Source organism: Coregonus lavaretus (assembly GCF_964263955.1).
Source record: "Coregonus lavaretus genome assembly, chromosome: 26".
NCBI lineage: Eukaryota > Metazoa > Chordata > Actinopteri > Salmoniformes > Salmonidae > Coregonus > Coregonus lavaretus.
This window is the reverse complement of record NC_140013.1, coordinates 7876066-7899957: the sequence shown is the minus strand read 5'-3', so window position 1 is coordinate 7899957 and position 23892 is coordinate 7876066. Positions and strand designations below refer to the sequence as shown.

At 46.2% G+C, this 23892-nt stretch overlaps 1 protein-coding gene across 1 annotated transcript; it reads right to left on the bottom strand.

The window, feature by feature from the left end:
- Window positions 1-2467: 2467 nt before the first annotated feature.
- LOC311101812 (neuronal PAS domain-containing protein 1-like) lies at window positions 2468-23089 on the bottom strand (the record flags this gene model as incomplete). The annotated part of the gene is made up of 11 exons (XM_084143012.1): window positions 2468-3459; window positions 3806-3918; window positions 4839-4986; window positions 5168-5274; window positions 5476-5672; window positions 5996-6108; window positions 6206-6380; window positions 9540-9629; window positions 10816-10883; window positions 21550-21788; window positions 22995-23089. The coding sequence occupies 11 exons, from the start codon at window positions 23087-23089 to the stop codon at window positions 2468-2470; spliced, it is 2337 nt and encodes a 778-aa protein (XP_083999138.1).
- Between the last annotated feature and the right edge of the window lie 803 nt (window positions 23090-23892).

Below are 23892 nucleotides of genomic sequence, written 5' to 3'. Positions count from 1 at the left end.
GACATCAGAAACAAAATTGTAGACCTCCACAAGTCTGGTTCATCCTTGGGAGCAATTTCCAAACGCCTGAAGGTACCACGTTCATCTATACAAATAATAGTATGCAAGTATAAACACCATGGGACCACGCAGCCGTCATACCGCTTAGGAAGGAGATGCGTTCTGTCTCCTAGAGATAAACGTACTTTGGTGCGAAAAGTGCAAATCAATCCCAGAACAACAGCAAAGGACCTTGTGCAGATGCTGGAGGAAACAGGTACAAAAGTATCTATATCCACAGTAAAACGAGTCCTATATCGACATAACCTGAAAGGCCGCTCAGCAAGGAAGAAGCCACTGCTCCAAAACCGCCATAAAAAAGCCAGACTACGGTTTGCAACTGCACATGGGGACAAAGATCTTACTTTTGGAGAAATGTCCTCTGGTCTGATGAAACAAAAATAGAACTGTTTGGCCATAATGACCATCGTTATGTTTGGAGGAAAAAGGGGGTAGCTTGCAAGCTGAAGAACACCATCCCAACCGTGAAGCACGGGTGTGGCAGCATCATGCTGTGGGGGTGCTTTGCTGCAGGAGGGACTGGTGCACTTCACAAAATAGATGGCATCATGAGGAAGGACAATTATGTGGATATATTGAAGCAACATCTCAAGACATCAGTCAGGAAGTTAAAGCATACTTCCAAAGTTGTGGCAAAATGGCTTAAGGACAACAAAGTTAAGGTATTGGAGTGGCCATCACAAATCCCTGACCTCAATCCTATAGAACATTTGTGGGCAGAACTGAAAAAGCTTGTGCAAGCAAGGAGGCCTACAAACCTGACTCAGTTATACCAGCTCTGTCAGGAGGAATGGGCCAAAATTCACCCAACTTATTGTGGGAAGCTTGTGGAAGGCTACCTGAAACATTTGACCCAAGTTAAACTATTTAAAGGCAATGCTACCAAATACTAATTGAGTGTATGTAAACTTCTGACCCACTGGGAATGTGATGAAAGAAATAAAAGCTTAAATAAATCATTCTCTCTACTATTATTCTGACATTTCACATTCTTAAAATAATTGGAGATCCTAACTGACCTAAAACAGGGAATTTTTACTAGGATTAAATGTCAGGAATTGTGAAAAACTGAGTTTAAATGTATTTGGCTAAGGTATATGTAAACTTCCGACTTCAACTGTATATGAATATTTTACCCCTGATTTCCACCCCACCTCTAATGACCTAATATAATGACCTTTGAGAACAAAAAGTTAGTTATTTTTTATTGACCACAACTGTACTAAATCCCCATGGTCATATTTGAATGACCACACGTTTAATGACCATGTATTAAACTCCTGTGGTCTTTCTTTAATGACCCTACATTTTGTGGTCCGTTTGTGGTATTCATCATGACCACTCTTGTATTTAACCCTTAATAAACACAAGGAAATTTAAAAGATGAAGTGCTATGTGTTCATAACACATTTCAGTAAGTGCTCGGACAAATATTGTGAATAAAAAAAGAATATTCCCCCCACCCCCACCCAAACCCTTTCTTTCTAATACATTTGTTGAGGGTTTCTGGATTAATCTGTGGCATTTCCCAAAGTATGTCCTCTAGTAAAATAATAGTTTTTACACCCCTCCCACTTCACCCTATGGCAACAACATGACAATATAATAGGAATATGGCTTTCATCTCATACACAGCACAGCGTCATTAACTTTCACAACACTTCATTCTGTAGGACCATTTTCAGTTTTTACAAGACTGAAAACATTACAAAGTGACCAGCCAGTAGAGGTATTGTTCCTCCCCCTCCCATACCTTTCTTTCCCAGACGACATCATGACAGAACAGTCTCAGAGTGGAATGGAATGTATCAGGGACTCTCACTCTCTGTGCTTTCACTGTTTCAAACCCTCTTCAGCAGGGTTCACATAATGGAAGGAAGGAGTACCCGAGATGTGTTCAAATATTATTTTGGGCATCCATGAGATTTGCTCAGACCTCTATATTTCCACTATTGTGTCTGAGTATAATTTCTAACTCTGTTTAAGAGATGATTCAGTATTTCACACAAACAAGTTTCTCTTTTTTTCATTCACACAGAAGTCAGTCTGACAGGCTCAGGAACAGTTGTTATGATACTGAGGATGGAGTAGTGAAGGTATGTATGGTCCTGTCTCTATGTACAATATGGCTTTTCTGAGTGGAAGAAAGAGACACGGAACACTGCACAGTCATATAACAGCAGTGGAGAGAGGATACGGTAGAGCAGAGAGGGGGGGACAAAGCTTGGACAGCTAGTAGGGTAAAGTCAAGTGTCAAAGTCCACTTTGAGTGTCACACATCCTGTCACCTGTGTTGGACACCATCTGACTCCCCATGGAAGCTGTGCAAATGGTCCTTTGTTCAGTTTCCCAACCCCACATGTCCCAATGTCCTGCCCCCATGTCTCTCTCTAGCCCCTCCTCTCTTTCAGTCCTCCTCGGACCCTGCGGCCCCCCTCAGTCCGTTCATACAGAAGGGGTTGAAGGGATTGTCTGAGGCGGAGAACCCACTGAAGGAGGGCAGGCCGGCCAGCCTCTGGAGGTGGGGGAAGAAGGCTGGGGGGCCCTTGTGGTGGTCGGAGCGCAGCCCCTCAGCACCGGGGTGGGAGTGGGGAAGCTCTGGGGGCGCATAGCGGATGGTACTGGGGGCGTACAGGCTCTGTGGCCCCTGGGGGCCGAGGGCCAGGGGGTGGAACAGCACCCGTCCTGCAGCACCCCCCGCTGCCAGTCTCTGCAATAGCTCAAAGTCAGGCCCGCCCACCCGGCCTCCAGACAACATGCCCCGCTCTTCACAGGGTAGAGGGGAGGAGCCGGACATGGGAGGGGACATGGCGGGGGAGGGCGGGGTGAAAATACCTTTGGGTGGGGCTTCACTGCTGGAGGAGGAGTCTGGGATAGGGGTGGGGGGACTGTCGCCGTTCAGGCTGCCACAGGGGGTGTGTGTGTGTGAGGGTGGGGGTTGTGTGTGTGAGGAGGTGTGTGTCCAGCGGCCCCCTGTGGCCAGTGCCTCATGTTCAGTCTTGATGTTGGGGGGGCCAGAGAGAGGCGAGGACACTACACTCTTCAGGTGCTGGATTACCGCACGGCTGTTGTGCACCCTGCCACCCCTCTCGAACCTCATGGGGGTCTCCACGCCTCGTTTCGAAGGCCCCTCTCGTTTGACCCTCCCGCTGTCTCCCCCCTGCTCCCACTCTCTTTCCTCTCCCTCACTCTCACTGCCCAGGTCAGAGGAGGCTGACACACTCCCCTCTCTCTGGCGAAACTCTTCCAGGCGACGCCGCGTTTCCGGGGGAGCACCTTCAGAGTCAGACCGCAGCGGACGCTTCCTCCTGTCCCCAGATTGGATGCCGGGATTATAGATCTCTCTCAGTTTAGAGTCAGGGTCACCTTTACACATAGAGCTTTTCATTGGCTGTGGACCTGAGGAGGGGAAAATAGTTAGATATGTTTTTCATGAGGAAAAATGTGGATGTATCATTACATTTTACATTTGAGTAATTTAGCAGACGCTCTTTTCCAGAGCGACTTACAGGAGCAATTAGAGTTAAGTGCCTTGCTCAAGGGCACATCGACAGATTGTTTACCTAGTGGTCTCGGGAATTCGAACCAGCGACCTTTTGATTACTGGCCCATTGCTCTTAACCGCTAGGCTACCTGCCATCCCATCAAGTATGTTTGTGTATGTGTGAATGATTCAATGTACGGTATAAATGTGTGTGTGATTGCAGATGTGTGTGTGTGTGTGTTTGCCTGTGTGGATCCCTACCCCGGGCTTGTGGCGAGTGTTCCGAAGGGGAGTAGCTGGCTTTCAGACGCTCCGCCCTCAGGCTCTCTGGGAGCTGCAGCAGATCCAGGGGAGTGTCTGGGAGCTCTGTCCGACTGAGAGAGAGAGAAAGGGAGAGACAGTAAATAAAAGACAATAAATGCACCTTTTACAGCTCTTGAGTGCTGCAGCAAACCACTGTTTATGTCTCCTGATTTAGCAAGATGGGTGCAGTGAGTACTTTACAGAGAGCCCTATATGGTCTTAGATTAAATTGTCTATTTTGTTTAGTCTCTCATCAACTTCCTTCCTACCATTACCCTCATCTATCATCAACAACCAGCCTCTCCAACCATCCCACTTCTCCATTAATACCCCCCATCAGCTATCCCCAACCCGCAATACTGTATCCAACAACCCCCCCCCAATTCCACACACACACAACAGCCACCCCTGCTCTCCCAAAGCCAGCTTTACTCCACTCAGGAGCCCACCTGTAAAGAACTGAGCCCAGACAGGATTGGGGGGCTGCTGCTGGAGAAGTTAATTAGCTCTTGTAATTACAGCACTAATTAACTAAAACACCATTCAGACCCACCATTCTGACATCCATTTGTTGTAATTATAAAGCGCTACTCCAATTAGTATTGTAATTCAGCCTGTTCCCCTTGTTTTTGTCTGACTCCTCTCTTGCTCTGTGCGTGCATGTGTGTCTGTTTGTCTTTGAGTGTGTATGTGTGTTTAGGGGGTGGGGGTTGTGGGTCCTGAGAGAGAGACAAAGGAAAAAATAGAATTTCCTTCAATCCATGTGCGAGTACTTGTATCATATAAGTGTTGTAAATGAATAACGCTATGCATAATGCTATAATAAAATTAATATACTGTAATTACAGTTTCGTATATAAAAATGACGGTAGACTGAAGGAGTTGGACTCTTTGTCTTAGAGCATAATGTTGGATGTGTTGTGTGTTTGACCTGAGGCTACTGTGGTGACGGGTCTGACTAGTGACGGGGCTGACTGGTGACGGGGCTGACCTGGTGACGTAGTTGACCCAGATGACGTTGCGTTCGTGGGGGGCTTTGTGGTTGATGGAGACGGTGGCACAGGACTGGACCCACAGATAACCCCCTCTCCTCTGGAGCCAACGGTAGTACCCTGTCACCACCTGACCCTTCCTCAACACTGGGAGAGAGAGAGAGAGGGAGGGACGGGAGAGGGGGAGAGAGGATAAGAGTAAAGAGTGAGTTGGCATAGCACTACAGGACTTTGGCAGCAGAGGGCGCTGATTGCAAAATATGAACTTAGTAAAAATGTTAACGTTCAAAGACACACGCACACACACACAGGGCGGGCAGTGACTCACAGTCCTCATGGCTCTGTCTGATGTTATCAAGGTCTTCTACGTGGATGAAGTGGTAGCAGGTGTGTCCCACCACCTCTGCTGGGCTCAGGTCCATGTACTCCGAGATCCTACAGGGAACAATATTATCCACATGATGTAAACATATAGACACAAATACACAGGCAAACAAACACATACTATTAATTGAATCAAATCCACCCACATACATTTTCACAGTACAACCATATATGCACCCCATACAGACATCTGTCCATGTGTGTTGTTGTGTTGCTGTGTTGTTGTGTCGTTGTGGGTCACTGTAGCTGTACCTGTTCTCACAGTAGGTGACCTGCAGGTCCATGTTGACCCGGAAGACAAACATCTGGCTTTCCATGCGCACCTCGTTCAGCGTGGAGGGAGGGAGAGTGTGCGCAAGGGCCACCAAGCCCATTGGCCGACGCACCGAGCGGGCGGAGCCAGGCATTATGGCAGGGCGACAGCGGATTCGCCCGGTCACATGGATCACCTGACAGGAATAGAATAGAGTTTAAACCAACCTGCATGGTTGTACATGTACAGTGTATCTACTGAATGAATGGTGAGTAGTACATTACTAGAGTTGCAAAATTCTTGTAACTTTTAAAAAATTCTCAGGTTTTCCAGAAATCCTGGTTGGAAGATTCCTAGGTTTACGAGGGAATAAACAGGAAATCCGGGAATCCTCCAACCAGCATTTCTGGAAAACCAGGGAAAGTTACTGGAATTTTGCTACCCTATACATTAAACACTGTCTGCAGGATCTATAGGAATGGAGAGTTTGATATTTCTATATATGTCTCTTACTCTGACCTTGTAGCCTGAGGACTTGACGTGGAGGCCTCTCTTGGTGAGGGTGGACTTCATACGAATGAAGAAACCTCGGTCAGGAGGTTCATTCCCAGGAGAGAGAGGGCTTGAGGGGGCTATGGAGAGACAGGGGGACAGAGTTAACTTGGGAGCAATCACATTTGGACAAGATCTGGACCACATCAGTCCTACAGACATGTATGTGAGACGTACCAGGCTCGGGGGTCCCTGCCAGGGAGGATGTGGAGGCAGAGCTGGAAGCGCTCTCGGGAGCCACGTGGCAGCCAGCCTCGGCCCTCAGGTGGGGTCTGATGCCCAGACGCTCTGCCATCTCCACGTGGTCCGCTGGGTGGATGTAGTCAAACACACTGCTGCCCATCAACTCCACCTACACACAATCAAATGTAGATATGGGACAGGGTGTAGCACAGACACAAACACACATGCATGAACACATGAATGCACGCAACCGCTCACACATGTCGCATACAGACCCCTGAGACACAGATTACAGTAATACACATCTAAAATCGGAAGGATAAAAATCTATTGTATTTGGTGATTAAAGTAAGCTAAAAGACACCAGGGATACAGCATCTTTGAAGGTCAGATTTGACTATTTTAATCTGTTAATTCATTCCCTATTAATTCATAGGCATGAACGTATCCAGCCCACTCCCAGAAAGGGATAAAGAACACTAGCACCTCCCAGCTATCATCCTCGTGCATCATAGTATCCTACTCTAAGCGTTTAAGGCTCTGGCATGGCATCCATAAAAACACAATGGGAGCGGGATGGATTCCATCCCATCTGATAAAGCGCCTGCCGGCTCCCTGCCTGCTCCCTTCCTTCCTTCCTGCCTGCTCCCTGCTTGGCTGCCTGCTTGGCTGCCTGCCTGCAGCCTCACACCCTTGTCTGTAGGACATACCCATTTATTACAGGATTAGATCCATTTAGTGTGGGCTTTATGGGATTTCCAGCAGGCCTTCAAGGACATCACAGCCAGAGAGCTGAGCGAGGGAGCACAGATTAAGTGTGAACAAAGAGAAAAAAAGGAAGGCTAACTCCTCTAAAGTGTAAAAAAAAACTGAGGGAGAGAGGAGGGGAGTAAGTAACGAGGGATCAGCAGAGAGATAAAAGTTAAAAAACAGCCTGGTGTTAATGAGTTGCTAGAGCTAAACGAGACGTAAACCGACCAGAATCAAATCAAATCAAATTTTATTGGTCACATGCGCCGAATACAACAGGTGCAGACATTACAGTGAAATGCTTACTTACAGCCCTTAACCAACAGTGCATTTATTTTAAACAAAAAAAGTAAAAATAAAACAACAACAAAAAAAGTGTTGAGAAAAAAAAGAGCAGAAGTAAAATAAAGTGACAGTAGGGAGGCTATATATACAGGGGGGTACCGTTGCAGAGTCAATGTGCGGGGGCACCGGCTAGTTGAGGTAGTTGAGGTAATATGTACATGTGGAAGAATCCCCTGGCAGAGACAGGAAGTCAGCCCTGGAGGACCCCAGGCTTCCCACAGTCCTTTGCCCTCCCTCAGTAAAGGGCAATACAGACGTCTATGTTACGTTACCTGTCAGTCTACTGTCACTTCATCACAGGGAGGAGAGAGAGAGAGAGAGAACTATTGGGGAAAGAGGCAGCTGAAAGATAGAGGGAAAGAGAGAGAGGAGAGAGAAAGGAGAGAGAGGGAGACAGAGCAAGACACAGGTATAGTGTGGGGGGGGTTGAGATAGAGAGAGGGGGAATGAAGGAGGAGAGACATGATATAAATAATAGCAGGTTGCTTTAACATGTATGAGGCATCCGGGCAGTCGTCCACAACACACTCTCAGCCCGCCACTGACGGATGGAAGAGGAGAGAGGGAGGGGGAGTGATGGGGGCTGCATACTAAACAGTCCAGGATCAATTCCCCCCTCCCTCCATTCCTCCATCCTCCCTCCTGCCATGTAGGAGGTAAGAGGGGTTGAGCAGCAGGACCTGGGGTCCCGGGTTCAGAGAGGGCCTCTCCAGCCAGCAGACCTGGGGTGAGGGACATGATCACCTCCAGGTAGCAGGGGAGCGGACGGCGGGCTGTGCCCTTGGTCAAGGTGCCTGACCTGGGCTAAGCCGTCTAAGAAACCCCACTGTCTGGAGAGGGGCCCCGTGGGTAAGCCGGGGCAGAGGGGTTAGGCTGGGGGACAGGACAGGGCGGTCCAACAACAACCACCAGTTACATCTCCCTTCTCACTTGTTTTTCCCTGAGAGACAGGGATTTGTTCTATTAAAGTGTGCATGCCCTTTCTCCCACCTTCCTTCCTCCCTCTTTCTGTCTCTCTCTCTTTTTGTCTTTCAGTCTTTCTCTCTTTGTCAGTTTCTAAACGTGGTAGTGTGTGTTTTGGAATTAAAGTAAATCTTGATTGTAATTTTGTTTTAAGGCTGGTGGGTTTAGTTCTGTTTGAGGAGATTTGACTAGTGAGGCCATCTGTTTCATGAATAAGAATGGCCTTTGTTGTTTACCTATTTAGTCCCATGATGCATTTCACTTCAACTGCACATTTAAGCTCTATTTGCATACCAAAATCCCCAGTGCACTATTTCTCTCTCTCTATCCAATGCCATTTGGCTGTGTAGTCTTTTCACATCTGTTCAGATATATTTCATAATTAGATTTTAAGTTTGTGTTTACTAATAGTTAACAGCAGAAATACCGAACTGTGACACAAACACACCGGCACGAACACGCGCACATGCACACGCAAACACACACACACGCCACTACTAGCCTCTCTCCAGGACAGTCCAATCCAACCAGGGGCGGACTCCCAATCATACCCAAATCCCCCCTTTTAAAATCCACTCAAATACCACCGCTATTGTAACGTTCTCCCTCTTTTCTCTCTCTCATACTGTATCCTCCATCTTTTATCTTCCAAACATTTCTTATCACTCCCCTCCTCTCCTCCCTCCTTCTTTCTCTCTATCTCTATCCCGATCTGTCTTCCCATCCCCCTTGGTGTTTTTTCTCCTCCCCACAATCAATGGGGCTTTTAAGATGCCAATCGATTTGCTCCACTAGACAGGCCCTGCGCGCAGGGGCGACACTTTGATTGCTGGGCCAGTAATTACTGTTATTATTTATGCATCTGGTCGAAATGGCAGGACTTAACATTCACAGTACAAGAGGCCACAGGCAATCAACAGAGGTGAGCACCTGGAGGGAGGAGGGAGGGGGGAGGGAGGGAGGGAGGGAGGGAGAGAGAGAGAGAGAGAGAGAGAGAGAGAGAGGGAGGAACTAGAGAGACAAGCACAAGAGAACAGTCAAAGACATTCAGACACACACAAAGGTGGGAACACCCTCAAACACATTACAACATCTGATATGAAAAGAGAGATGATGGGAGTAACCTGTATGAGTGACAGTGTGAGTGTGAGTGTGTGTGTGTGTGTGTGTGTGTGTGTGTGTGTGTGTGTGTGTGTGTGTGTGTGTGTGTGTGTGTGTGTGTGTGTGTGTGTATGTGTGCGCGCGCGCGTGTGTATACAGCAGGCCTTACCTGTGAGAGGCCCAGGTAGATGGAAACAGTCTCTGATATGTAGAGGAATCGTCCCTCTGAGCTTACCACAAACACAAAGCCGTCCAGAGACTGTGGAAGCAACACATCCACACACAGCCGGACAGACAAATTAGAGCAATTAGTGTGTATTGAGCAAATTACAATGAGCTGCTGCCTGCCGTTTGAGAACCACCAGCAACCAGCCCTTCACCGCTCAGTCTCTCCCCTCTCTCCCGCCCACATTAACAATCCTGTCTGGCTGGCCCCTCAGGTACACACGACCCACTACTGGTAAACACCACCAGCCTGTTCAGAGAGTCAACAAGACACATTAAACACAGAGCAGGCAGATACCAGCAGAGCTGTTTCAATCAGTGTTAATAACAGTAGGACGACATGGTCCATTGACACTGGTAGGTAGAGACAGAGGTAGAGACAGGGAGTGGTGATTATGATGATAAGTGAAAGGTATACAGCCACCCCATTAGGAAGGACTCCTTCACAGAATAATATTTGTCGTAATAACAAGCATCCACACAAGTGAGTCGCGGTGTGCTGGGAAGCTAGGGCCACTTTGCTGAAGAAAGATTGCTATTTTGGTGGTGGCGCTTAAAGTGGCGGTAATTTATGCAACTGACACATTCAGTATGCAAATGTGAGTGGCCGGGGTGTGGGGCGCGGCGAGCCGGCTGAATGGCGGAGAAATAAAGTGCAATTATCAGACTATTACTGACAGAGGACGGCAAGAGGAAAGAATCATAGTGTTTTCTGAAGCGCTAATTTGATTTCTATCAGTGCCGTTCCTCCTCAGAACGTTCGGAGCGGACAGCAGTCTTTTGTCTTAGCATACCTCTCTCATTTAGGACATTCTATACACCCGTCTCTTTCACTACTCTCCTCTTTCCCTCCCTCGCTTTATCACTCTCTTTCTCTTTTCTGTACTCTACAGTTATTTATTGGTGTTTGTTCATTGATAGTACTACGGTGGGGCGGTGCGATTAGTTATTTACGAGTGTTGACTCGCTGGAGTGCAAACGCAGGAGGAGACATAACACAGAGAAGCAGCATCACACTGTCAGACTGTCTCAGGAATAAATATGGCTACCTCTTGAACAACCTGGCTAAATTTGTACTATTCTAAAATACTGTTTGTTCTCAATGACACGTGGCTAAATAAAGGTTACTATAATAAATACATTTGAGATTAAACAGGGTGATTTTAGAGGAGCCTGGGTGTGTGTCCTCATGTGTGTCCGTGTGAGTGTGTGATGTTTACCTGTAGCAGGTGTGCTCCCAGGTGCTGTTCGAACATGTCAGTGGCCAGAGAGTGAGAGGAGCGTCGCACTGCAGGGACACAGATCACCACACAACAGATCAACACACACTGATCAACACACATCAGAGACATGAGGCAGCTAACCACTTTTAACAGATGCTTAATTGTTAGTCTGCAAATCAGTTATACTTTCAATATTTATTTTTTTGAATAGTAGTGTAGTCGATTTAGCTGGTCTGAGGGAAATGCCTGTGTTTTTAACACACACACACAGGCAACCATGCACACGTACAGACACACGCACACACAAACACTCACACACACTCCACACAGCCTCACCACTCCTGATGCATCCCAAACACAAGCTATCACAGAAGCATTGCCATCAAAGTAGAGCTGTTTACAGAGGTTTCCAACTGAGATGAAGAGAGGAAGAGAAAGAAAGGAGAGATGGAGAGAGAAACCGAAATAGAGAGTGACAGAGAGGGAGAAAGATGGATAAAGATTGTGTGTGTGTGTGTGTGTGTGTGACTGTGTAAGAGAGAGAGAGAGAGAGAGAGAGAGAGAGAGAGAGAGAGAGAGAGAGAGAGAGAGAGAGAGAGAGAGAGAGAGAGAGAGAGAGAGAGAGAGAGAGAGAGAGAGAGAGAGAGAGAGAGAGAGAGAGAGAGAGAAAGAAAGAAAGAAAGAAAGAAAGAAACGGGCGATAAATCCACAAATCCCGTTTTTACCATTTTATTTCATAAAGAGTGTGTGTGTGTGTGTGTGTGGCTCTGCCAGGTTTTTATTTGAACACTGTGTTCTGAGTAGGCAGCGGCAGTGTGTGTGTTATTGTGTGTGTGCATGCATGCGTGCGTGTGTGTGAGTGAGTGTGTGTAGGGATCGCCAGACGTCCATGTATCGTTGCAAGGCTTTGGGAAATCAATACACATTATGACAGCAAAATTAAAGTGCTCTTCTGTGTTACAAGTGAACATGGAGGTGGGGGGGGGCACACATCCCCCATCCGTCTGTTTGTCGTGTCCCTGCCATCGGTCAGCCAACAGAAGAGAAGGCATTCCAGTAGACTAGAACACAATACAAATACCGCCCCCCCCCCCCCCCCCCCCCCCGCCACACACACACATAAATACACAGTTGCCGGACGAAGCCACAGTGCCATTGTGAGATTGGGGTCCCCTTGTGTGAAAGCATAGGAATATCAATGAGGCTGGTCCATTCAGAGCGCTGAAAGGGGGTCTGGGGCTGGGGACCTTACAGCCACAACTCAGAAGCTAGCCCAGAGGGGGAGGGGACCCTGTCGCTCTGCCTGCCTGCCTGCCTGCCTGGACACTAGTGGGGCTACGGGGAGAGGGCTGGCCCACTGGGGGTCTGGTACCAACCCCCATCATCATAACACACAGCACCGCATCCCCCCATGGGTCCCTGGAGATGCTGCTGGTGATCAGTGGCGATGAATACTGTCAGGGGCCTGAGGAAATGGTGGATGTGACGTGAGACCAGTGGGGCTGACGGATGAGTCTACACACAGAGCCATTTACTACAGTCACTCCACCCGCCTGCCTGCCATGCCTGGGGTCACACAATTGGGCGGCCAAGAAACCAAAACAGCCTCAACAGTGTGTGTGTGTCGTGATGGTAACGTTCAGGGGCCTAACGAAGGTGCGGGGTATCTCACCCTGAGAACAAAGATCCTTCTGTGTTAGTAGAAATAAGTGTGTGTGTGTGTGTGTGTGTCTCATAGGAGAGCTCTTGGGGTACTTTCTATCACATTCACTTTTCATTAGCTTGGCTAGATTTGCTCTCCGTGGTTTAATTTCATTTGAGGAATGGGATGAAGCGTCCATGTTAATAACAGTGTGACTCGCAGGTCAATTTTGGGGTCTTCCAGACGTTCTGCACTGATAGAAGAGAGAAATTTGATTGCTTGATTTGTATGCTTCTGTTCTATACATAACTTAGTTCATTCACCCTCCCCACCTCTCTTTTTTACTTTCCACCCCCTAGCTGTCGACCTTTTAACCAAGTTATGACGTTACCGTGGGAAACCAAAGACAGTCAGGTCCAAAATTATTGGCACCCTTGAAAAAGATTAGCAAAAAAACTAGAAAATAAATAATACAAATACTGAGCTATATTGTGTGTATGCTAAAAAAAAAAGTGGACTATTATATTATTTTATACGAATACAATCGCTCAGATAAAGAGATTTAGTTTAACAAGTCATTTTTAGATTTTCTCAAAAAGATAGGGGTCAACATTATTGGCACCCTGTTTTTAAATATCGTTCAATACCTCACCTTGCGAGGATAACGGCACTGAGCCTTTTTCTAAAAACAAAATTTGAGATTGGAGAACATACAGTGCCTTCAGAAAGTATTCACACCACTTGACTTTTTCCACAGTTTGTTGTGTTATAGCCTGAATTTAAAATGGATTAAATTGACATTTTGTGTCAATAACCTAAACAAAATAACCCATAATGTCAAAGTAGAATTACGTTTTTAACCTTTAAAAAATGTTAATTACAAATGAAAAGCTGAAATGTCTTGAGTCAATAAATATTCAACCCCTTTGTTATGGCAAGCCTAAATAAGTTCAGTAGTAAAAATGTGCTTAACAAGTCACATAAATTGCATACAAAGATATTGGCGTCCTTCCTAACTTGCGGGAGAGGAAGGAAACTGCTTAGGGATTTCACCATTGAAAAGAATGATTTGCAAATATTGTCAATCCAGGTGTGCGAAGCTCTTAGAGGTTTACCCAGAAAGACTCACAGCTGTAATCTCTGCCAAAGGTGATTCTAACATGTGAATACTTACAGTGCATTCGGAAAGTATTCAGACCTCTTTAACTTTTTCCACATTTTGTTACGTTACGTTTTTTTTTTTTTTATCAATCTACACACAATACCCCATAATGACAAAGCTGTCATTAAATGTTTGCAAATGTATATAAAAAATTAATAAAAATACTTTCCGAATGCACTGTATGTAAATGAGATATTTATGTATTTAATTTTCAATAAATTTGCTAAAGATTCTAAAAACATGTTTTCACTTTGTAATTATGGGGTATTGTGTGTAGATGGAGAAAAAAAACATATTTAATCCATTTTGAATTCAGGCTGTAACACAACAGAATGTGGAATAAGTCAAGGGGTATGAATACTTTCTGAAGGCACTGTATTGGGAGGGATCTTAGACCATTCCTTCATACAGAATCTTTCCAGTTCCTTGATATCCTTCACCTGCTCTTATGGACTGCCCTCTTCAATTCAAATGTGGTTCAAGTCCGGACAATGAGATCGCCATTGCAAAATGTTGATTTTGTGGCCAATTAACCATTTATTTGTGGATTTTGATGTGTGCTTGGTGTTATTGTCTTGCTGGAAGATCCACTAGCGGCCAAGTTTCACCCTCCCGGCAGAGGCAACCAGGTTCTTGCCTAAAATGTCCTAGAACTAGGTAAAGTTCATGACACCGTTGTCCTTAACCTCTACGGGATCGGTGTCCCGTATACGGGACGGTTGAGCTATCGTGCGCTAATGTGATTAGCATGACTGTTGTAAGTAACTGCAAACTTTCCAGGACATAGACATGTCTTATATGGGCAGAAAGCTTAAATTATTGTTAATCTAAATGCACTGTCCAATTTACAGTAGCTATTACAGTGAAAAAATTACATGCTATTGTTTGAGGAGAGTGCACAACAACAAAAAACGTATCACGGCAACAAAAAAAGAAATAGAAAACGCATGTTTTTTTGTTTGTATTATCTTTTACCAGATCTAATGTGCTATATTCTCCTACATTAATTTCACATTTCCACAAACTTCAAAGTGTTTCCTTTCAAATGGTATCAAGAATATGCATATCCTTGCTTCAGGTCCTGAGCTACAGGCAGTTCGATTTGGGTATGTCATTTTAGGCAAAAATTGAAAAAAAGGGTCCGATCCTTAAGAGGTTTTAACAAGGGCCCCAGGACCAGTGGAAGAACAATGGCCCCATTACATCAAAGATACACCACCATATTTTACAGTAGGTATGAGGTACATTTCTGCTTATGTATCCTTATTTTGACGCCAGACCCACCACTGGTGTGCGTTGCCAAGGGGCTCTGTTTTCATGTAGTTTTACCATAGCATCAGTTCAAATCCAAGTGCCAATGCCGTTTTGCAAACTCCAGGCATTTACATTTATTGGATGACTTGAAAATAGAGCTCTTCGCCCACGCACACCAGTGGAATGGTCTAAGATCCGTCCCAATGTGGCCTCCAATCTTGTAAAACATTTCAGAAAATGGCTCAGTGAAAGTTATTGAAAACAGGGGTGGCAATCATTTTGACCCCTATATTTTTTTGAAAAAAAGTATTACTTGTCAAACAAAATCTCTTTCTCTGAGCAATTGTTTAAAATAATATCATTTTCCATTTTTTTAAGCATACAATATAGCTCAGTATTTGTATTATTTATTTTACATTCATTTTTGCTCATCTTTATCAAGGGTGCCAATAATTTTGGACCTGCCTGTAGATAACACACATATCTCTTTCTCTTTCTCTTTTTGACTCAAGTTTGCTTATGCTAGTTGTCTTTTCATATGTGAACCTCATCACCTAGCAACTTGTTCACTGAGCTCCAATTTTGATAGTTATCCAAGAGTGTGTGTGTCTGTGTCTGTTACCCCTGTAGGAACAGACTGGGTTTGAGACGACAGACGGTAGAGAAAGAGTGATCATAATCGCAACGTCCTTCTCCACTGCAATTATCCTCTCACTCTGCAATCCCTCTCGCTCGCTCCCTGTTTCTCTTTCTGTCGCTCCCTCGCTCCTTCTGCGGTCAAACATAATTTGAGTGCAATTAACTTCCCTTACAAGCCATCGCCACTTTAAACGCTGAGAATTAGGGGAGAGGCAGACATGGTGAAAGTGAAGGAGAGAGACAGGGGAGAGGTGATGAGGAGACGGTAAGACAGAGAGGGAGAGAGAGAGAGATGACAGAGACAGACAGAGACAGAGAGAGAAAAATGAGAGGCAGACTAAAAGTCAAGAGACAGCTAGACAGCTAGACATAATATGACATTTGAAATGTCTTTATTCTTTTGAAACTTCTGAGTGTAATGTTTACTGTTAATATTTATTGTTTATTTCACTTTTGTTTACTATCTACTTCACTTGCTTTGGCAATGTTAACACACGTTTCCCATGCCAATAAAGCCCTTAAATTGAAATTGAATTGAATTGATAGAAAGTGGTGAGTTTGACCTCACAAACAGTGACAGTAGATCAGTTCAATTGGTCCCTAGTTGCTGGTTTGGTGTCTTTAGAGGATCTGAGAGGCTTGTGTTGTCTGTCAGTGTGTTCTGTCATGAGAAAACATCTCTACAATATTGTAAAACTGCAAAATACTAAGATGTTTCTGAAAATAGACAGGTCAATATTTTGCATTTCTAGAGGGTGGAAGTCATATCTGAAAGAGAGATTCTCTCAAAAGCTCATATCACCTGTGCATATACAGTAGTCTTGAATAATACATTAAATTAAAGGTTCAGGACTAATGCACTCTACTGTAGACCCAACCCCCACCACACACACAATGGGTGAAAAAACATCACTACACATCTTTGAGTCATTTTACTTTTCCTCCACTGGTCCTCTCCCTTTCTACCGCTCCTTCATTTCCTCTTCCACCATCTCTCTCCCTCTCTCCCTCTCTCCCTCCCTCCCTCCGGATTCCGGTTGGACTTCACATGACATTCCTCCAGTGGAATTACAGCCATGCATCACACTTTAAACCCCAACGATGACGTTGCATCATGGTACCTGTATCTAGACTTCCATATACCTAGAGGTTTTTGGACCCGTTACGAAATGGAGCTGGGGCTTTCCTACCCGGACCCGATATGCATTCTGTATAGACCTGATCGGATCCAGACATGGTTCGATCTGAGTGAGGGAGGCAGCATAAAAGTCAATTTTTAAGATACTTTTTAAACCAGAGCTGATCAAGCGTAAGAGGATGGAGAGAGAGTTGCCACTCTAGCAGTTGGGGGAGGGGCCTTACTGTGAGCCAGTGACACAGGGAGCAGGGAGGAGGGAGGGAGAGACGATAAAAGTGCAGTAACTGCAGTCAACTGTGGTATTTTGGACGCAGTAATAGCAGAATAACTGCAGTGTACTGCAGTTGAACTGCAGTTATACTGCACTCTATCAAATCAAATCAATTTTTATTTGCCACATGCGCCGAATACAACAGGTGTAGACATCACCGTGAAATGCTTACTTACAGCCCTTAACCAACAATGCATTTATTTCTTAATAAAAAGTAAAAAATTAAACGACAACAACAAAATAGTGTTGAGAAAAATAAATAAAACTGTAGGGAGGCTATATACAGGGGGGTACCGGTGCAGAGTCAATGTGCGGGGCCACCGGCTAGTTGAGGTAGTTGAGGTAATATGTACATGTGAGTTAAAGTGGGGTGGGGGTGGGGGGGCAGTGCAAATAGTCCGGGTAGCCAAGATTAGCTGTTCAGGAGTCTTATGGCTTGGGGGTAGAAGCTATTGAGAAGCCTTTTGGACCTAGACATGGCGCTCCGGTACCGCTTGCCGTGCAGTAGCCGAGAGAACAGTCTATGACTAGGGTGGCTGGAGTCTTTGACAATTTTGTGGGCCTTCCTCTGACACCGCCTGGTATAGAGGTCCTGGATGGCAGGAAGCTTGGCCCCAGTGATGTACTGGGCCGTACGCACTACCCTCTGTAGTGCCTTGCGGTCGGATTCCGAGCAGTTGCCATACCAGGCAGTGATGCAACCAGTGAGGATGCTCTCGATGGTGCAGCTGTAGAACATTTTGAGGATCTGAGGACCCATGCCAAATATTTTCAGTCTCCTGAGAGGCATAGGCTTTGTCGTGCCCTCTTCACGACTGTCTTGGTGTGTTTGGACCATGATAGTTCATTGGTGATGTGGACACCAAGGAACTTGAAGCTCTCAACCTGTTCCACTACAGCCCCGTCGATGAGAATGAGGACGTGCTCAGTCCTCTTTTTTTTCCTGTAGTCCACAATCATCTCCTTTGTCTTGGTCACGTTGAGGGAGTGGTTGTTATCCTGGCACCACACGGCCAGGTCTCTGACCTCCTCCCTATAGGCTGTCTCATCGTTGTCGGTGATCAGGCCTACCACTGTTGTGTCGTCGGCAAACTTAATGATGGTGTTGGAGTCGTGCCTGGCCATGCAGTCATGGGTGAACAGGGAGTACAGGAGGGGACTGAGCACGCACCCCTGAGGGGCCCCCGTGTTGAGGATCAGCGTGGCAGATGTGTTGTTACCTACCCTTACCACCTGGGGGCGGCCCGTCAGGAAGTGCAGGATCCAGTTGCAGAGGGAGGTGTTTAGTCCCAGCATCCTTAGCTTAGTGATGAGCTTTGAGGGCACTATGGTGTTGAACGCTGAACTGTAGTCAATGAATAGCATTCTCACGTAGGTTTTCCTCTTGTCCAGGTGGGAAAGGGCAGTGTGGAGTGCAATAGAGATTGCATCATCTGTGGATCTGTTGGGGCGGTATGCAAATTGGTGTGGGTCTAGGGTTTCTGGGATAATGGTGTTGATGTGAGCCATGACCAGCCTTTCAAAGCACTTCATGGCTATAGACATCAGTGCTACGGGTCGGTAGTCATTTAGGCAGGTTATCTTAGTGTCCTTGGGCACGGGGACTATGGTGGTCTGCTTGAAACATGTTGGTATTACAGGTTCAGTCAGGGACATGTTGAAAATGTTGGTGAAGACACTTGCCAGTTGGTCAGCACATGCTCTGAGTACACGTCCTGGTAATCCGTCTGGCCCTGCGGCCTTGTGTATGTTGACCTGCTTAAAAGTCTTACTCACATCGGCTACGGACAGCGTGATCACATAGTAATCCGGAACAGCTGGTGCTCTCATGCATGCTTCAGTGTTGCTTGCGTCGAAGCGAGCATAGAAGTGGTTTAGCTCGTCTGGTAGGCTTGTGTCACTGGGCAGCTCGCGGCTGTGCTTCCCTTTGTAGTCTGTAATCGTTTTCAAGCCCTGCCACATCCGACGAGCGTCAGAGCTGGTGTAGTATGATTAAATCTTCATCCTATATTGACTCTTTGCCTGTTTGATGGTTCGTCGGAGGGCATAGCGGGATTTCTTATAAGCGTCCGGGTTAGAGTCCCGCTCCTTGAAAGCGGCAGCTCTACCCTTTAGCTCAGTGCGGATGTTGCCTGTAATCCATGGCTTCTGGTTGGGGTATGTACGTACGGTCACTGTGGGGACGACGTCATCGATGCACTTATTGATGAAGCCAGTGACTGATGTGGTGTACTCCTCAATGCTCTCCGAAGAATCCCGGAACATGTTCCAGTCTGTGCTAGCAAAACAGTCCTGTAGCTTAGCATCTGCGTCATCTGACCACTTTTTTATTAACCGAGTCACTGGTGCTTCCTGCTTTAGTTTTTGCTTATAAGCAGGAATCAGGAGGATAGAGTTGTGGTCAGATTTGCCAAATGGAGGGCGAGGGAGAGATCTAACTGCAGTTACACTGCAAAATTACTGCAGTAAAAAAAAAAAAACGGTGTTACTTGGACGCAGTATTTGCAGCATAGTGCAGTTGTACTGCACTCGACCTGCAGTTGTACTGCAGGATAATGCAGTCATAGTGCATTCTGACTGCAATCTTTTTTCGTAAGGGCAGCAACCAGCCAAGCCGCCTCGCGCTATAGTAGACTAATAGCTGCCATAGCTAGGTTATTTATCATCAATTATGATTACATAGTACCTATCTTGACTGCATCAAACCGGGACTAGCTAGTTAAGCTAGCTAACGTTAGCTCGCTATGCTAATTGAGGCTGCAGTGCATGCAGTTTCTCATCCTACAGTTACAAATAACAACTCCTCAGAATATTAGATAGCAGCCTACCTGTTGGCTCTTGGTCGTTGTAGCCTATCCTTCTCCTTTAACTTTTAATTTCGTCATTTTAATTCCATCTTCCATTTATTAGATATCACCTAACTTTTGCCACACTCTGAGGCTCTATGACTGTAGCCTATTGCTGCTTTGATGACTTATGATTGGCCAACAACAACAAAAAGCAATACGCACCACGCTCCTCTCTCAATTCAATTCAATTTAAGGGGCTTTATTGGCATGGGAAACTTATGTTTACATTGCCAAAGCAAGTGAAATACATAACAAACAAAAGTGAAATAAACAATAAAATAATTACAGTTAACATTACACTCACAAAGATCCAAAAGAATAAAGACATTTCAAGTGTCATATTATGTCTATATACAGTTGTGTAATGATGTGCAAATAGTTAACGTACAAAAGGGAAAATAAATCAAATTTCACATACCGAGACTCGTGACAATCATATCAGATTCGACCCAGATCTGTGACATTATTTAGAATTCTGGGTCCCGGATCGGGTCTCAGGTATTCGGGTACAGGTAGATGACCTCCAGTCTAGCTCAACATTAACCTATCTGCCTGCGTCATACTTTCATGTTTTCTGAAGGCTGATGTATAGAATAGGGAGTTCCAGAGGGAACTTCAGTATAGATTTCAGACATTAGAAATAGATCAATGGTCAGATGTACTGCTTACACACAGCAGTGTACTTTACATTCCAAAGTAAATGCATTGAGATTTGTGAGGTGGATGGCTCCAGACTACCATAGATGCATTTGTAAGGCTTTGTTAGAACATCTGCTAGTGGATTGAATATGTTTCCACAGGTACAATCGAAGAATTGAATAGATAGATATCCACGTCTTCCTTTCACCAGGCCTCTTCCAAGGCCAGATCCTCCAAAACATATTCACCAAACAATGGTAAGAGTAAGATCGTATACAGTAAGTCTATGAGAATATATGGGCAAATGAGAACTACAGTGCCATTGTTTGTAAGGTACATAATATCCATGTTCAAATCTCATACAGTATCAATGAGATATCATGGGTTTGTCCCATTTCAGGAGGACTTGCTGAGAGTAATGGGGAGACACACACTGGTGCAAAAAAGGATAATGCACCCACACAGACAAACACTTCTGCAACCATTGACACACACACCCACGCACATACACACTCCTCACAGGTGCTCTTATAAAACGCACACGCAGGCAAGCGCACACGCACACACACACCTAATTGTAGCTGAGTTGTTTCCCCTCAGTAATAGTAGCAATTAGACAACCTTTATAATTACACTCTCCTTGTTATATAGGTAATTTCTGTAATTACAAATTGCACCAATAGGCTCCTCCTTCCTTTGTGTATCATCTGTCTGTCTCTCTGTCTGTTTCTCTCTCTCTCTCTCTCTCTCTCTCTCTCTCTCTCTCTCTCTCTCTCTCGGTCTGTCTCTTTATCTCTCTCTATTTCTCTCTCTGTCTCTCTCTCACCCTCTCTCTCTGTCTATCTTTCTGTCTCTGTCTCTCTCTCTCACACTCTCTCTCTGTCTCCCTTTCTGTCTCTGTCTCTCTCTCTCACCCTCTCTGTCTGTGATGAGGGGGAAGGTCAATCAGGTATAGTGAGATGTGTGTCTGTGCGGTGCATTGGGTGAGGGACTACATAGAATATTATAGTGCTGTTACAATGCTGATACACCCACAGTAACATTTGTAAATTGCTTTTGTTGCAGCATTGGTGACTGAGTTTTCCAGTCATTCCAGGTTAGGATCATGGGTAAGATAAGGTAAGGGTGAGAGCTCACCTTTGCTGCAGTGGTTCTCGCCCTCCAGCAGGGGGCACCAGGGCGGGTCTCCCTGGCTGGCGAAGGTGCGCATGTGCAGGTAGCTGATGGTGAGGCGGATGACCGAGGCCTTGTCCAGCTGGCTGGTGATGGCTCCAGGGAGAGGGAGCATCTTGGCCAGCTCAAAGAACTCAAAGTTCTCCTTACCGCGACGGGAACGTGCTGCATTACGAGACTTCTCCTTCCGCAGGTTCTGCAAACTGGAAGAGGAGAGGAAAAGTCCGGGGGAGAGGGGAGAGATAGTAAAGAGAAGGTAGAGGAGAATTGTAAGTGAAAAGGGTGTGTGGTTCATGCCAAAACTGGAATGATAAGGAATCCTAACTGAACGCAGAATGACCACCTGTGGCTTGGTCATGTACGCTGACGATGACCGAGAATAGTCCTTTAAAAGGCATATAATGACGCTTGCAATCTTAGTGAACCAATCTAAATTCTAACCCAGCAGATTGTCTGTCTGTGTAATTACAGACAGAAAGTGCTCTATCTACCAGGGTCTATTCCCCTGTCTCACTGGTATACACATTGCTATTACACAGCACAGCTAGTGCCTCTGCTTCCAACACACACACGCATGCGCACATGCTTCCAACACACACACACTAGCATCCACACTCTCTCTCCCTCTCTGTTTCACACACAGCCATGCGACTGGCTGGCGGGTGCTGGGCTGCAGCGGTGATTGAGGGATCAATGGGAGGGGGAGGGGCCATGTGACAGAGGGGGCCCAGGGCCCAGGTAGCCTGTCTCTCTGATTGGGTATCGACTCCCCTCAATGGGGCCTGAGTGGTAGAATTATGTTGTCACGGCGACTCCACAGTTTGTGTCTGTGGTAGAATAAAGAAACAGCATTTCTCCTCCGTGTCTGTGACATCGATTCTCATTCCGGGCCTGCAGACTGCCTGCCATGGGAGGGAGGGAGGGAGGGAGGGAGGGGGGGAGGGAGGGAGGGAGGGAGGGAGGGAGGGAGTGTGTGTGTGTGTGTGTGTGTGTGTGTGTGTGTGTGTGTGTGTGTGTGTGTGTGTGTGTGTGTGTGTGTGTGTGTGTGTGTGTGTGTGTGTGTGTGTCTGTGAGTGAGTGAGTGAGTGAGTGAGTGAGTGAGTGAGTGAGTGAGTGAGTGAGTGAGTGAGTGAGTGAGTGAGTGAGTGAGTGAGTGAGAGAGAGTGAGAGATAGAGGGCAATAGAGAGAGAGCAATAGAGAAAATAAAATGTGTGTATACGCATGTTTCCATGTGTGTGTGTGTGGGATTAACAGCTATGACAGCCAAGGCTACAGAGCAATAACACTTTTACTATACAGTACAGGGTGAGAGGGGCTGTGTGGATGTGATGGTTTAGAATATGAGTAAGTGTTTGTGTGTGTTAGCACTCGCTATGCATGCTATTATGTGTGTTAGTGTGTTTCTCACCAGGGCAGGGTGGGGGGTTTGGCCAGTAGTCCCTGTAGGAAGTCCCACTCCACGCTCACACACTTTCCCTCGCTGACGAACGGCATGGTCGCCATCCTCCAATCAAATGCAGCCGCCACCTCTAACGCAGGCTGCGATTGGCCAAGGCTGTGACAGGCTCAGACCCCCTGCAGGAGTGAGGAAGCGAGAGAGAGACAGAGAGAGAGAGAGAGAGAGGGGGGAAGAATTAGGGTTAGTTAGGTATGCATTTCTCTATAAAAGCTTTGAAGAACGTCCACTGTGCTAAAAAAAGGCATTCATTACAGAATCACTCCGGTTACCAAAGACACAGGGCAAAGCAGGGACAGTAGAAGACCCCCTGCCCCTAATTCCCCTGCCTCCCCCACACCCTCTGGCTCCCAGTTCTACCAGTTGGCTGGCCTCCCTCTCCCCTCCCCCTCTCTGCCTCTGTGCTCTGGTGACCTTTAAAAGGTCAGCGTGGCCTTCAGCAGCCTGGTGTCCTGCCCTGCGGCCAGGGGTACCTTCTCTACGGCTGGGTCAACACTACCAGGGGAGGGGAACCAGGCTGGGCTGGGTAGAATAGGGTCAGGCTGGGGTAGGGAGCTGGAATATGTGGAGCCAGACTGAGCTGGGCCAAGCCATCACTTTACTTTGACATTTTCTATTTAATCTTGGTTAACCCAGACCTAAAATGTTGCGTAGTCTGTCCACAAGAGAATACTTTCTAGTGCATTTAACATGACTGTGACAACACATTTTAGTAATTTAGCAGACGCTCTTATCCAGAGCGACTTACAGTTAGTGAGTGCATACATTTTTCATACTGGCCCCCCGTGGGAAACGAACCCACAACCCTGGCGTTGCAAGCGCCATGCTCTACCAACTGAGCTACAGGAGA